At 36.5% G+C, this 16,750-nt stretch overlaps 1 protein-coding gene across 1 annotated transcript in view; it reads left to right on the top strand.

Annotated features, from left to right (window-relative positions):
- SPATA48 (spermatogenesis associated 48) overlaps positions 1 to 16,750 on the top strand; it is a 64,119-nt gene that overhangs the window by 31,039 nt on the left and 16,330 nt on the right. The window contains exons 3-7 of the mRNA XM_025380747.1: positions 2,302 to 2,378; positions 6,664 to 6,802; positions 8,683 to 8,750; positions 13,214 to 13,255; positions 14,635 to 14,742. Of these exons, the coding sequence (XP_025236532.1) occupies positions 2,302 to 2,378; positions 6,664 to 6,802; positions 8,683 to 8,750; positions 13,214 to 13,255; positions 14,635 to 14,742 (434 nt within the window). The remainder of the gene's footprint in view (positions 1 to 2,301; positions 2,379 to 6,663; positions 6,803 to 8,682; positions 8,751 to 13,213; positions 13,256 to 14,634; positions 14,743 to 16,750) is intronic.

Raw genomic sequence — 16,750 nt, 5'->3', positions numbered from 1 at the left:
AAAAAAAAAAAAAAAAAAAAAAAAAAAAAAAAAAAGTGAAGAGACTACTCACAGAATGGGGAAAATATTTGCAAACTACCCATCTGACAAAGGATTAATAACCAGAATGTATATAAGGACCTCACACAACTCTATAGCTATGTGTATATATATGTATGTCTTATGTCTTATCCTGAAAATGTCTATTCATATCTTTTGCTATATATATACTGATTAAAAAGGGGCAAAACATATGAATAGACATTTTTCAGAATAAGATATAAAAATAGTCAACAGGCAGGTGAAAAAAATGCTGAACATCACCAATCAGAGAAATACACATCAAAACCACAATGAGATATCATCTCATACCAGTTAAAATGTCTTTTATCAAAAAGTCAGAGAATAACAAATGCTGGTGAGGATATGGAAAAAGGAAAACCTTCATTCACTGTTGGTAGAAATGTAAATTAGTACACCCACTATGGAAAACAGTATGAAGGTTCCTCAAAAAACTAAAACTAGAAATACTGTATGATTCAATAATTCCACTACTGAGTATATATCCAAAAGAGAGGAAAACAATATATCAAAAAGATATCTGCATTCCCATGTTTATTGCTGCCCTACTCGCATTAGGCAAAATGTGGACTCAACTTAAGTGTCCATCAGTGGATGAATGGGTAGATAAAATGTAGTATGTACATACAATGGAATATTATTCAGCCATAAAAGAGAATAAAATTCTGTCATTTGTACCAACACGGATGGAACTGGAGGTCATTATGTTAAATGAAATAAGCCAACTACATAAGACAAATATTGCTTGTTCCCACTGATATATGAAAGCTAAAATGGTGGATCTCATGAAGATAGAGAGTAGACTGGTGGTTACCAGAGGCCAAGAAAGGGAGTGTGGAGGGGGGATAAAGAGAGGCTGATGAATGGGTACAAATATACAGTTAGATTCAATAATTAAGACTGTGTTTGATATATCGGTGGGGTGACTATAGTTAGCAACAATCTGTTGCACATTTCAAAATAACTAGAGGAGAAATATTCATATGTTTCTAGCATAAAGAAAAGATAGATATTTAAGGTGATAGATATTCCAATTAGTCTGATTTGATTTTTACAGAGTATGTGAATGTATCAAATCATTACATTTACCCCCCAAATCTGTATATCTATTATGTATCAACACAAATACATTTTAAAAATATGAAAGTTAATAGTGGTAGAGTAGAAGGTATATACGGAAATTAGAGACAAACCAATGCAAAATTAAGAGACATGAACCACAGGATGAAAAGTCCAATATTTTTCTGGTAGTAATTCTAAAAGAAGAGAATAATTACAATTCATTGACAGTAAATAGATAAAGATGGAGAAATATTTGATGAAAGTCATGAATTGTTAAATCAAAGAAGTATAACAAGTCCTAAGCCAGATGAACAAAAATACATCCTTTCCTAAACAAATTCTATTGAATCTGTAAAAAATCTCAAGACAAAGATAGTGTCCTAAATATAAGCAAAGGGGAGAAACACAGAATACCTGCAAACAATTAAACTCAGTGTATTTTAAAAGCAACAATACATCTTTGAAATCAATTAGATAAATTTGTTACTAAAAAGATCATAACTATAATTGAACTAGAATTTTAAACCCAAGTTAGAACATTTTTCAAAACTGGGGGTGAATTAAAACATAGAACTAGAAAAAGTTTACATTTGTGAAAGAATTAACAAAAATTGAAATTCAGCAAAAACAAAATGGAACCAAGTTGCTAGGGGAGAAAAAACAAGTACAATAAAAAAGCAAAAGGAGGCAAAGAATTGGTAAAATATCCTTGAAAATTGAAATAAATAGTAACCATTAAAGATAATAATTATTATAACAATAATTAGTTAATTAATTTTGATAAAATAACTGGAAGATAGAGAAAAGTATCTCATAACTGATCTCCTTAAGTTATTAGAAGAAAAGACAATATGTTTTAAAAATGTTTTAATTACATTGTGCTAAAACTATGTATTTGCAGATATTTCCAATTCAAGTGGTTTCTCTTAAATTCTCACTTTCCATTAACTTTAATATACTTTTTGTGAATTTTAATTTAATGATTATGACAATAAAACAATGTAAATTCCTTAAACAGGAGAGGAAAAGTAGGGAAGCGTTAAATCTGGTCAATCCAAGAGGTGAGTGAAAGAAGAAATACGAAGAAAGAGGAACCCAAAAGAAAACATGATGACTAGAAAACAATAGCAATTTCCATTTATATTTGGTCTCTTTTAACTTATTGTTCATGCCTTCTAGGATGAAAGTGAACCACTTGTTCAAACAAACAAGAAATGCAATGCAAAGGACTCATTTTACAAGTCCTCTACACAAAAGTAAGCAGTTTTCCCAGTGGAATTTTGATTTTGGAATATATTTCTTTTTCCTTCATGACACATCCTCTTTATGTCTACAATATTCTGGATCTCATGAGTGACCCAGAGAACATCAAACACAGACATTTACTTATAGTGATTGCTAAAATAAACATTGAAAGAAGAGTCTTAAGGCACACCTATGCTTGATGGAAGAATAAAACCAAAACAGAAAGTAAATGGTCAAAGAGAGAGAAAGGGGGATAAGAGTACAGCATCCTAGAAAGTCAAGACAGAGAAAGTTTAAAGGGGAGAATTCATTGACTCCATCAACAAATATATTGAGTACCTATTATGAATCTATGTCTTAGACTATGAGCTACATCAGTGAGTAGGCAAAGATCTCTGCTCTCAGGATCTCTCATTATAAAGGTATATTGGTCTGTTTTCACAATGCTGGTAAAGACATACCCGAGACTGGGCAATTTATAAAGCAAAGAGGTTTAATTGACACAGTTCCACATGGCTGGGGAGGCCTCACAATCATAGCAGAAGGCAAGGAGGAGCAAAGTTACATCTTACACGGTGGCAGTCAGGAGAGCCTGTGCAGGGGAACTCCCATTTATAAAATCATCAGATCTCATGAGACTTATTCACTACCACGAGAACGGTATGGGGGAAACTGCCCCCATGATTCAATTATCTCCACCTGGCCCCACCCTAGACAGGTAAGGATTATTACAATTCAAGGTGAGATTTTGGTGGGGACACAGCCAAACCATATCAAAAGGGAAACAGACAATAATAAGCAAATACACTAAGAAAGTAAACAGACTATATCTTAGAAAGTGACGGATAAGTCTGCAAAGAAAAGGTAGAACAGGATAAGATCAGGAGTCCCACATGTACAGGGTAGCAGGCTTCAGTAATAAGTAGGAGGCGTGGGGAGGCCTCCCCAGGTGCTGAGGGGTGTGCAGAAATTTGGAGGAGTTGAGAGAGCACCCATGCAGAGACTTGGGGTGACTCTATTCCCTGAAGAAGGAATATGGAGCAAAAGCCCAGGTCAGAAGTGTGCTTAAGATGTTAAGAAAGAACAAAAGGCCAGGGTGCCTGGAGTAGGGTAACAGTAGGGTAAGAGGAGGGAGTAGCAAAAGGAAAGGTCAGAGAAGTGCTAGGAACCAGATCTTGTGGGACACTTTAAGCAATTGGACTGTCATTCTGAGTGACATGAGGCTTTAGCAGAGAAATTGAAAGATCAGACTTGTACATGAAGGTAGCAATCATGGTGTCTGCTGTTTTCAAAGTAGATTTTTGCAGGGGAGAGAAGATGGAACACCAGTTAGGAGGTTATTGTTGTCATTTAGGACAGAGATAATGGTATCTTGGGGGAGAGTGCTGGCAGAAAAATTTGTAAGCAACGGTTGAGTTCTGGATGTATGTTGAATGTAGAGTCAACACAATTTTCTGATTGTGATGAATCTGGAAAAAAGAGGACTCAAAAATGATTCTAAACCTTTGGACTATGCAGCTGGATCTACTGAGGTTGCCATTTCGTAACAGGGTGAAGGCAGCGGAAAAGTCAGTTTTACACACATTGAGTATAAAGATGTTTATTAGACAACCAAATGGATATGTCAAGTAGGCAGCGTGAAATATGGATTTGAAGTTTGAGGCAGAGGCCTGGGCTAGAGAAATCAACCTGGGTGTCATGGCTTATAGAAAGGTATGTAAAGCCATGGCACTGAATGAGAACACTAAAGGAGAAGTGTAGTCAGACAGGCAAAGGGCACTGAGTCCTTGCACCTCGTTAAAAAAGAGAAAGAAAGAGGAAAAGCCAGCAATCGAGACTGAGAAGGAGCAACCAGTAAGGCAGGAGGAAGATGAAGAGTCTAGGTCCTGGAAGGCATATTGAGGATGTGTTCAGGAAGGAGTAATGAATGCCAGTTCACATGATGCAAATAGGTCAAGTGGGATGAGGCCTGAGAATGGATAATGGGGCTTACTAGTGGATTTAGAATTCAGCAGAGTGATAGAGTGAAGGCCAAAACACATGGCATGGCACAGAGAAATGGATGAAGAGGGAAAGAGAGGCAGCAAAAAGAATAAAAAAATGACAACACGTGTGGACCTCAAAGCACTTCATGTCTGCCCACTCTTTTTTCTTCACGTATTTTGAACACTTCAGACAGGCTTCACATTTCAACTTCATTTTTTTTCTCATTCAAATTGAAAGTATACCCATGACCAAACATAGTGTCATGAAACACATGTATGAATGCCTACTATCCCAGGGGTGTTATGAAAACATTTAAAAACATGATATGAAGTTGGATTTCAAAGTATTAGAACAACATGAGAAAAAAGCCTTGTTCATCAGTCATCTTGAATCCAACTCTAGGGCTCAAAACATACCTGCTTGCTGAATGTGGGACTTTGGCATCCTCCATTCTTTTTCGTCTCAATTTTCTCATCTTAAAAATGAAGGTTGATAACTAAATGGCCCCTAAATTCCTCTCTCACTTTTGGGTTTATTTCCCATTGTATTCTTGTCTTGATTTTAATTTTAAAAATTTCTGTGATCATCTCAGAAACAGTTAATATTTTGATTAAGGACATGATACTTCACTCAGAATGGAAAAGTTTTATTATAAGACAAAGTATCAAATCAGAGTATTAAGTAGTTTATCTTGAAACATATAAAAGTATCCTTAGGGAAAAGTTTATTACCTTCATGGAAAATTCCTAAAATATTTATGAAATTTATCAGAGGCTCAAACAGTGAGGTATCTTTTAAGTTTTCATTGAGCTCACCGATTAATTTCTTACATACAATGCTAGTCAGATATGTTAGAAAACATTTAAGACTTTGCTATGATTTAAAATATCTTGTTATATTTAGTACTTCTATGATACTACTTTGAAGATAAGTAAGTTCAAAATGTGTTCACACACAACAAAAACACTATGGACTCATCGCTGATCTATTTAACTTTCCCAATATTATGTTTTTTAATTTTCACAGCATTCCTAGGTGGTAGAGACAATTTTTGTATTGGTTCTTGTTCACTCTTGTATCATAAACACCTCGCACAAGACTTGAAATATAGTCAACTCTGAACAAATATGTGTTGAGGAAGTGAGAATCACTGATAATTCTTTTAAAAATGACTTGACTGACAGGGGATTTTTTGGAAGGGTATGCCTTGTCCAGAGAATGGAAAGATCAAGTTTCACACTAAGTTTGGATAGGGCAGGAGAAGTTCTGGGGATCCATCCATCTTGTCATAATATAGTCTTTAGAATGCGGGTTGTAAGGTTTTCACTCAATCAAATTGGAATTGATTTCACCGTGTCTATCATATATGCCTGTGAAAAAGAACAACTTTCAAAACTCCGAAGATCCCCATATTTGTGTGTGTGTGTGTGTGTGTGTGTGTGTGTGTGTGTGTGTGTGTGTGTGAAATAATTGCATTTCATAGGATGGCTGAAGCCCTTCAACCACACTAAAAAAAACTTGTGCAATTTGGCTGCATTAGTGTGGAATACTGGGAATGCTGCTGAATCTTAGGAGGCAGATTATGTGGATTTGAGTCCTGACTTTGACCAATAGCTGACCGTAAGCAAAGGAAATCAGTTTTCTAAGCCATAGTTTATTTGTAAATTAATGGTATTCTCTGAAGGTCAAATGAGCATTTTTTTGGAAACTGTAAGATGTATGTAAGTTTTCTATTTCTGTGTGACAGACTGCAGGAATTTAGTAGCTTTTGTTATCTGGCAGTCCTGTAGGTCGGAAGTCTAGGCATATTCCAACTGGGTTCACTGTTTAGGGTTCCCTAAAGCTGGAATCCAGGTGTCAGCTGACACTGGGTTCTCATCTTCCAAGATCATTCAGGTTGTTGACAGAATTCCATTCATTGTGGCTGTAGGACTGATATTTGTTTCTTCAAGGGCAGACAAAGAGCATGTGTTGCTGTTTCGTGTCTCTTTTTGGAGCTTGCTTGCTTAGATTGGGCCTATTCAGGACAATCCCACCTTTTGATTAACTCAAATTCAACCGATTAGGGACCTTTACTACATGTGCCAATCTCTTGGGGCATATAAAATCACATAACACAGGAGTACTATCTCATCATAATCACTTCCTCTGGCTACTGTCCAGGGGAGGTGATTATATACGGTATGCACACCAAGGGGCAGGGGTCCTCGGCGTCATCTTCAGATTCTTCTTATCACAGTATAATATTGTTATAAACTTTACCAATTGAATATGCTTTTCATAAGATGTTTCTATTTAATAACTTCATAGAGCTTATGAAGATGTTCCTTGGGATAAGATGCTACCACCAAAACTTGTTCCAGAAGAAACAACATTGGAAAAAGCCGCTGACCCCATCTCACAGTGTTTTACTCTGAAAAGATACAAAGGGTTGCCAGCAATAACTCAGGTCAGCAGACTTCTCCGAGCAATAATGTATTTCTCATTGTTACTGAAATTAGTTCCAAAACTTTAAGTCAAAATAATACTTATCTTGTTGTTAACAATACATAAGGAAGTAAATTTATGTAAGATAGGTAAATATATATATATATACACACACACACACGCGCGCGCACACACACATATGTATGGAGCTGAAATTTCCATAATCGTACAAGTTATTGATGACTGCAAATACTTTAATATTTTCAATATTTAAAACTTTTATTGATTATATAAAGACTACCTCTTTCTCAAAAGTCATTTGCAATGACTGTGTTTATTTCTAGAATTGCAAGAGAATGAGTAAATAATGAAGAAGACAGAAATAATTTTACCAGATAACCTATGCTGAAGATGGTTCTTCACACAGGATCTGGATCTTAGCTCTGTACTTTTCATGGCAAAAAGAGAAGATCCATAGATTGCTATCTGATGTTATCACTTATTATGTGATAAAACAAAGCATACCAACTTTTCAGTAGTGACACTCATTCTTTTCATTTCTGAGTATCAAGAAGAATTTATCACATGAATTATCATATCTATGCCATAGCCAGATAACTTTTCCTCATGTGTGAATCTGTGTTACTCCACTGATTAAACCCATCGCTTTTTATTTAAAAAAAAAAAAAAATCCATACTCCTTGACATGACACAGATCCAATTCTCCAATATTTGTCCATGGTTCCCTCCTGAGCTTCATCCCTGTCCCATTCTCTTACTGTTACTTCTTACTGTTCCACTTTATTGGCCAAACATCACTCCTCACTGTTCTGTGTCCTATCTCTGTTGAGCTTCTCTCAAGTCTCAAATCTGCCATGCTCTTTTCCAGCTTGTGTGCTTTGCAAAGAGTGTTCCACTGCCTTCCTCACTCTCCCTATTTATGCCAGGTGAATCTCAAGAATTTCTTCAGGTCTTATTGTAGCCCTCACTTTTGACCTCCCAACACTGGATTAGATGTCTCAGCTTTGTGCTTGCAAAGTACCTTCTACTTCCATTGATTCCTTTATCCTTTTGTGCCACTTCTCACTGCGTAGGAGTCTTGTTAAGCCCTTGGACTGTTTCCCGTAATGAAGTTTTTGAGTACATAAAATCCATAGGATTAAAAAGAAAATCAATTATATTGAAATACAGCTCTTAATATAGATCCCAAGAAGTCCATTGATGATAGGTTAAGAAGCCCATATTTTCTTGTAAAATTTATTCAGCTTTTACAGAGGAAAATGATAATGAAAGGGGGAAAACATGGCTTTAATATAAAGACTCAAACCTGAGATTTTCACATAGAAAAAGTTAATTAAAAGATAAATATATATGGTTTCATCTAGCTAATTTTAAAGGATTGCTAAACTACTTTAAAATGTTTTTATACCTGTGAAAGTTGGTCCTTTCATTACACATTCCTTGGCGTTAAATTCTACTAGCATCCAAAGTCCTTCCTGGGCCAGATGAGATTCAAAGCTTAGGATCTAGCCTGGTTTGGAAGTGGGAGACTGGCCTGAGTTTGCAGAAGGTAGGCTACAGGGGATCCAAGTCAGAACAGTAGCTAAGGATGAAAACTAAAATCAGACCTTCCACATGGGTTTCGATCTGAAACAGGTGGATAATGAGACAGATTCCAGCTATGAGAAAACAAATTGAAATTGGAAGTTTGAGACCAGAGCAAAGACCATGAGTGGCTCCAGACCGAATCCATGAAGTGCTAGGAAAGCTTGAAGAATGTGTTTCCTAGAGAGCCTGGGACATGGCTGTGATGTGGAAAGGACTGTCAAGGGCACAGGAACTTATCCACCAGAAATTATAATGTGCTCATTAACTGTCATTGATTTTGATGATTATTTTTAGATGGTTGGTGAGCTCTGGGACAGATTTCAAACAAGATCTTTCTTGGCACCAGTCAAACCAGTTAATTTGTAAGTTTTATCTCCTGAAGTTCTCACACTAGGTTTTTCATTATCGTGTATTATAATTAAGAAGCTGGTGCTGTAGCCCATGGCTTAGAGGGGTGGGTGAGGAATATGTTCTCTGATGGAGACCAACCCAGGGCCCCCCTGACTCGCATCCTTAGGGCTGGGAAGATGACCCAAATCCCAGGACAATTGCTCAGTGTGCCTGCTTCCTTTACTTTCTCTTTACCCTCCTTAACATTTAGAATATTGGATGTACCATAACCATTTTGGAAAAGTCAGTGCGGTGACTCATGCTTGTAATTGGAGCATTTTGGGAAGCCAAGGTGGGAGAATTACTTGAGCCCAGGAGGTAGAGACCACCCTGGATGGTCTGTAATTGAAAATGAGTTATAATTTCTCTTTTGTAGACATGGTAAGACCCCATCTCTACAAAAATAAGAAAAATAAAAATTAATTAGCCAAGAGGGATGGTGGTGCACCTGTAGTCCCAAGTACTCAGGAGGCTGAGGCAGGAGGATCCCTTGAGCCCAGAAGTTCCAGGCGGCACTGAGCCATGATTGCACCACTGCATTCCAACCTGGGTGACACAACAAGATCCTGCCTTAAAAATAAATAAATAGGCTGGGTACAGTGGCTCATGCCTGTAATCCCAGCACTGTTGGAGGCCTAGTCATAGGATTACCTGAGGTCAGGAATTTGACCAACATGGTGAAACCCTGCCTATAATCCCAGCTACTTGGGAGGTTGAGGCAGGAGAATCGCTTGGATCCAGGAGGTGGAGATTACAGTGAGCTGAGATCACGCCACTGAACTCTAGCCTGGGCAATGAGCGAGACGCCATCTTAAATAAATAAATAAAATAATATAAAATAGGGAGGGCTTTATAAACAATTTGATATAAGCAATTATAATGTCGCTAAAATCCATGGACTTTATATAAAATAGATTATACATTATTTTCTATCAATTTTTGTATTATATAGTTACTTTGTGTTCTATTAATGTTAGAAACCATGGTTTTATTACTACTACTTCCTTACATGTAATTTTCACATTTAGTCTAAAAAAACTTGGTGTTTCTGCCTTCGAAAACATCACAATATTGTCTCTTCATTTTTGTTCTTAACACAACCCACAACACAGGTTATCATCTTTGTTTTTATTTTGTATTCAGTTTTGAATATTTTATGTACACAAAAATGTATAAGAATGTGATATAGTTTGTGTATCTGCTCCCCAACTTCAGAAATAAAATATTACTTACACAATGGAAAATTTCTATGTACTTTTTTCTAAGCACATCTATCTTCCTCAGGGAGCATGACTAATATTCTCGATTTGACGTTCACATTTTCATGCATTCTTTTAATTTTTTAAGACATACGTGTTATTGTTAACCAATATATGGAATTGTGTTCTTTGTTTATAAACCCAGTATTAGTGGTATCATACATATATTTATGCAAGTTTATATTTTGTTCATATAAAAAAGTACATATGAGGAAGTAATACTAATAAAGTCATAGTTTCAAACATTAATAGAACACAAAGTAACTATATGATACAAAAATTGATATAAAATAATTTACATTATTTAATTTTACATTATTTAGTTTTACATTATTTTAATTTACACAAAAATTTATATTTGTGTTTGTAAGATTCATACCTGTTGACATCTGTGTTTCTAGGCATTTGTTTTCATTGTTGTAGAGTCTTCCTTTAAATGGATGTGCCAAAAATTATTCATCCATTCTCATAATTTTCTGATTTTTAGTATAGTTGGTACAGTGCCCACATGCCTTCACATACCTAAGTGTAAAAATATTTCTGAGTTTTATATACTCATATTTATGTCTAGAATTGTTGGGTCATGTGATGTGTACTTCTCTGCTTTTTACATATTGCCATGTTCTTCTCCAAATGAGTTTTAACAATGGAATCTCCCATTATAAGTGCTTGGGTTCCCATTACTGCACATCACAGCCAGTGTTTAGAATTTTCAGATTTAAGGAAAAAAAAATCCAATCTTATGAATAACAAATTGTGCTCCATTATAATTTTAGTTTACATCTACTTGATTACTAACGATCAGTTTTTGCAAGTTTATGACCTGTTTGAATTTTCACATCTGGAACTTGCCTGCTCATATATTTTGTCCCTTTTGCTGTTGGGATTTTACTTATTGATTGTCACAACTTTTCTGTTCAATATGCTGGGTAAAAATCCTTTCTTGGTAATATGCATCAAAGTACCCCCTTCTAGTCTGTGACTTTTTTATTTTAAGACTTTTCTATTTTTGCTTATCTGAAGTTTTGAATTTTAATGTAACTAAATTCATCAATATTTTCCTTCAGGTTTTGTTGTTTTTGTGAAGATTTTAATGACTGTTTCCCTGCCTCGAAAGAATAAAGATATCCTCCTTTTATAACTTTTTTTCTAAAATATTCAAAGTTTTGCTTTTCACATTTATTATTTTTAAAGCATTTGATTTTTACTTATGATAAGAGCTAGGGATCCATTTTCCCAACATAAATAAGCAATTATGCTAGTTCAGTTTAATGAGAGGATCTTACTAAACAGTTTAATGAGTGATTTGTAGGCCTGTTGGGTAAAGCCTGTGAGTGCTGAGTCACAATCAGCATTTTGCAAAAATAAAGTTGAATAGGAAATATAAAAGTGAATCACATGGAATTTTAAAATGGAACTATGTATTTTTCAATAACTACTGTGGGCAATTATGAAGAATAGCGTGAGAGAGACAGACATCACTTACGAAAAACACATGCTATTCCGGAAAAAAATTATTCATTCTATCTTTTGCTCCCTGGAATTTCATCTGATTTTCTGGTTTTTAGATGATCAATTTGATCATCACCTCAGTGGAATGGTTAATCTTATATATTTAACTTTATATTTACCTAATCCAAATTAAATTTAAAGCAAAATGGAGGAGATATTGGTCCACAGCAAAACTAATGAGAGTTTTTGCTAAATTTTAATTATCAAAAATCAATATCAACGATATCATTTTTAAAATCTTTAACAATTGCACCACTTCAATAAAAGTAGTATAAAGTGACCTTTAAAGGGGATTTTTTTGGTAACTGGTAGAAAAAAGAATGAAATGGAAATACACAATACTGTACTCAAGTCTGACTGCTGGATCTAGAAATGCAAATAGTGACAGTACGGAGAAGAATGTTGAGTCTTCTCAGAAAACTACCATTTTATTGAACCATATCTAAAAATGATGTGTAAGATTTTTGATAAAAATTATTTAAAGTATGATTTTGTCGAATGTGTAAAATACCCTGCTATAGACTCCAACGTGTAAATTGAATAGTAATCATTTAAATAAAAGATTGAAATAGTTAAAATTCTAAGATTCTTGGCCAGGTGCATGGGCTTACACCTGTAATCCCAGCACTTTGGGAGACTGAGACAGGCAGATCACGAGGTCAGGAGATCAAGACCATCCTGGCCAACGTGGTGAAACCCCGTCTCTACTAAAAATACAAAAATTAGCTGGATGTGGTGGCAGGTGCCTGTAATCACAGCTACTCGAGAGGCAGAGGCAGAAGAATCGCTTGAACCCAGGAGGTGGAGGTTGCAGTGAGCCAAGATTGCGCCATTGCACTCCAACCTGGGCAACAAGAGTGAGACACCAACTCAAAAAAAAATCAAAAAACCAAAAAAAGAGATTCTTGTTTATATAGCATGCTGAAATTGATGATAATCCTATTTGAATACCTTTTTTAAAATTAATTTTTTTGTACTAATTCTTAACATGTGAATGTTAGTTCTAAAACTTCATTGGTATATTGGTATTTTTAATTACGTATCATGTGGTAAAATGGCAAATAGCTCAGGGAGATGATAATTTTTTATTCCAGTTTACATGTATCCACTTAATTTATTGATTATAAGTCAGCTGGCAAATGAAAAGCTATGTGTGTTAGTCAGCACTGCCACACCTCAGAATTCTTCAGCATACTATTCACAATGGAAGCCTCCTGTATGTAAATGTTCCTTCCAAGAACCCACACAAAAACCTATATGTGAACGTTTATAACAGCTTGATTCATAATCTCCAAAACCTAGAAACAACCAAGATGCCCTTCAGTAGGTAAATAGATAAAGATACTAAAGTATGCCCACACAATGGAATGCTACTCAGCAATGAAAAAGAACAAATGCAATACACAACAATATAAATGAATCTGAAACACATTTTGAAAGCAGTCAGACCCAAAAGTTTACTATATAGTTCCATTTATTTGACATTCTGGAGAAAGCAAACTACATCCTTAAATAGTCTCTGTTCAAAATCACAAACCTTTAAAGGACAATTCCTATGAGATATCTTTGAAGGCTTTTATCTTAATTAGAGAAATACTGTAATAATTTGATGTTTATTAACTTAATGTAAATAACCCAGTTGCCTCTCTTCTCTTTTTTTGAAGTGTGAGTTCAAGTTCTAGAAGTAAATATATTCCTCTCTACACGTAAGTAATGTTTCTCAGTCTTGTAAAAAAATTTTAGATTTGACCAGGCGCAGTGGCTCACGCCTGTAATCCCAGCACTTCGGGAGGCAGATCACGAGCTCAGGAGATCGAGACCATCCTGGCTAACACGGTGAAACCCCGTCTCTACTAAAAATACAAAAAAATTAGCCGGGTGTGGTAGCGAGCGCCTGTAGTCCCAGCTGCTCAGGAGGCTGAGGCAGGAGAATGGTGTGAACCCGGGAGGCGGAGCTTGCAGTGAGCCAAGATCGCGCCACTGCACTCCAGCCCGGGTGACAGAACAAAACTCCATCTCAAAAAAAAAAAAAAAATCAGATTTATATTTTGGTTGTAGTTGCTTTCAGCTTACTCATGTTGTATTCACTTTTTAAGACAACTTATGCATTGTAACACATTTCTAATGTTTACATGGCACACAGTGCCTGTTTAATGTCAGAAGTCCCATCTGAGGTTTGGTTTTGATGAAAGAAAGAAAGAGAGAGAGAGAGAGAGAAAGAAAGAGTGGTATTTTTTTGTTTTTCCAAATAGGTTACCTTTTGAAATAAAATACCTTGGATGCTACCACTATTGGGTGTTATGAATCACGAAAATTGTTTTAATTGCAGAAGGGATGAGGCACTCGTTAACAGTGAAGTGCAGGAAATATCACCTCTTATTTTCTACATTTAATGCCAGCTTTCCATAGATGGCAAAAAGGTACATTATCTGCCAGTTGGGGTCTTCTCTTGGTTTTTAAATGGAAGAAAAACCTTGAAACAAAGTAGATCCAAGAATATGGAGGAGGGATCTGGACCTTTAGTCCTGGCCCAACCCCTCCCATTACTCGGCCTCTCCTGCTCTGCAGTTGACTGGTATTTCTACCAGTGGCCCCAGAAGTCCTTGAAACTCTCTCTGATTGACATTAACTCGGCCACTCAATTTTCTCTCAGGCCCAAGGGCACGTGGCTTGTTGCCCAAGCCCCTCTGCACCCGTGAGGGTTTCCATCCACCCTTAGCCTTAGTATCTCCAGCATACGCCCGCCTCTTCCTTGCCCAACCTCTAGCCAGTCTCCAAAGAAGGAATTGTGCTGGGGCTACAGGAACAGCCCGCTTCTTTGTTCAGAAACACAAAACAGCCCTTACTCTCACTCTGGCTCAAATTTAACATCAAGGAGCATGGCACCGCTCATTCTGAAGAAGAGAAAATCATCTTTATATATTTTAAGGAAAATTGCTCTATCATTATGCTTTACATTTTGCATTTTGAGCCTTTGATCTATTTTGGCAAATAAATTTCCTTTGGAAGTTAGAATACTGTTCAATGGTTTCTTCTATGTTTCTTATAAAGAAACGTATGCCTTCTTTCCTTTCCATTCTAACAGTGGTCATGTGCAGTCTACAAATGCTGATGATGTTGACAACCCGTTGGGAGACATCGCATCACTAGCCAAGCCGCGGTGCTCTAAGCCTCTTTATACAAACACAAGTCGGTGAGTTCCATTCATGATTATTTCCCTTGTATTATTACTGAGAATGAAATATGATGATGGACTTTACTATAAATGAAGGAATTTAAACGTGGCTTTTTATTGAACATAGCTAAAGAAGAAAGATACCTGCTTCCTAAAAGAAATGTGGTTTGTCACAAAGGAGATTTTGGAGATTGACTCACTTGGGGCCCTTGAGCAAGTCACTTCATCTCTGTGACTTCAGTTTCTTCATCCGAAACTTGTGAGAAAAAAAATGCCACCAAACGAGGTGATCGTGGAGGGATCCCTAATGTTTGTAAAGTATCTGAGAAACGGCTGATCACTAACAGAGAGGAATCACTTTTTTTTTTTGAGACGGAGTCTCGCTCTGTCGCCCAGGCTCTGAAGTGCAGTGGCGCAATCTCCGCTCACTGCAAGCTCCGCCTCCCGGGTTCACCTCATTCTTCTGCCTCAGCCTCCTGAGCAGCTGGGACTACAGGCGCCCGCCACCTCACCCGGCTAATTTTTTGTATTTTTAGTAGAGACGGGGTTTCACCGTGTTAGCCAGGATGGTCTCAATCTCCTGACCTCGTGATCCGCCCACCTCGGCCTCCCAAAGTGCTGGGATTACAGGCATGAACCACTGCGCCCGGCCGAGAGGAATCACTTTTACACATAGGAACTTGAAGGCTGTCGAGCCGTGCTTCGTCCTGAGGAAGGAGTCAGTGGGCTGGATTCTTCCATACATTCTGCAAGGAAATCATTGCTATTACACATAATAATTCTAAAAATCTAAAGGAAGGATATAGGAAGAAAGCCAATTTAAAATATTCTTCGGGAACAACAATTTAGGATTGTTTCTTCTTTGATACGTACATCTAAATTTTGAAATGTTTTATGAAACATTCTTGCTAAAGAATCAAAACATTCTTTGGGGTCATTTCTTCAAAGAGAGTGAAGAGCAGTATGGCAGCATTTTAAAGATTTGACGTAAAAATGAACCACTTAACTTCAATAAATTGGGCGTATAGCATTCCTACCTCATCTTGCTGTTAATTTCTGTTTTTAAGCAAATGATATTTTGAGAGAATCATAGAAAAGAATTGAAGACATTAATTGTACTTATCTGATTTGGGCACTAGAGGGCCTCCAAGGTTGCAAAGTTTCTTCTTTTGATTCGCTGTCAATTTTTAACGGAATCTTAACCTGTTAACACAAAGAAATGCTTTTCATTTTTATTTATAAAATATTGACAGACACAGAAAGATATAGTGCCACATATAACATATCAAATAACATAAGTAAACACCTGTCTATCCCCCACCTAGTAACACACAGAATCGTACTCAAATGTTTTCAACCATGTGTGTAGCCCCAATTTCATTGCCCATGCTTCTGCTTCCCCAGCTCAGAAGTTAAACTCGTTAGACTTTATGCCTTTCTTTTGCTTAGTTTTCTTTCTAGTTTTGATACATACATATGAATCTCTAAACAAATTATTATGTAGTTTCCACAATACTGCTTGAGCTAAAAAGCAAAGTACAGGAGAATACAAACAATATGATGTCATTTGCATACGAGTACATGAGCTTACTTTGTGCCAAGTAAGGAATAGAGAACCATCCTATTCAAACGCAAGTATGTCTCCTCTTGAATTTTTTCATCTTAAAGTTTCTTGAAGAGAAATGGCTTTATGATATTTTTAGGGTTTTTTTAAATGATTGGTGGCACTTAATCATGGCTGGGAAGCCCTGCTATACCCTTGCCTTTTCAGTGAAAGCCTTTTTGTTTTTGTTTTGTTTTGTTTTGTTTTGTTTGTTTTGTTTTGTTTTGAGACAGAGTCTCACTCTGTCACCCAGACTGAAGTGCAGTAGTGTGATCTCGGCTCACTGCAACCTTTGCCTCCCGGGTTCAAGTGATTCTCCTGCATCAGCCTCCTGAGTAACAGGGATTACAGGTGCACAGCACCATGCCTGGTTAAGTTTTTTGTAATTTTAGTAGAGATGGGGGTTTCGCCATGTTGGTCAGG

This window comes from Theropithecus gelada, chromosome 3 (genome assembly GCF_003255815.1).
Source record: "Theropithecus gelada isolate Dixy chromosome 3, Tgel_1.0, whole genome shotgun sequence".
NCBI classification, from domain to species: domain Eukaryota; kingdom Metazoa; phylum Chordata; class Mammalia; order Primates; family Cercopithecidae; genus Theropithecus; species Theropithecus gelada.
This window is presented reverse-complemented; position numbering and strand designations above follow the sequence as displayed.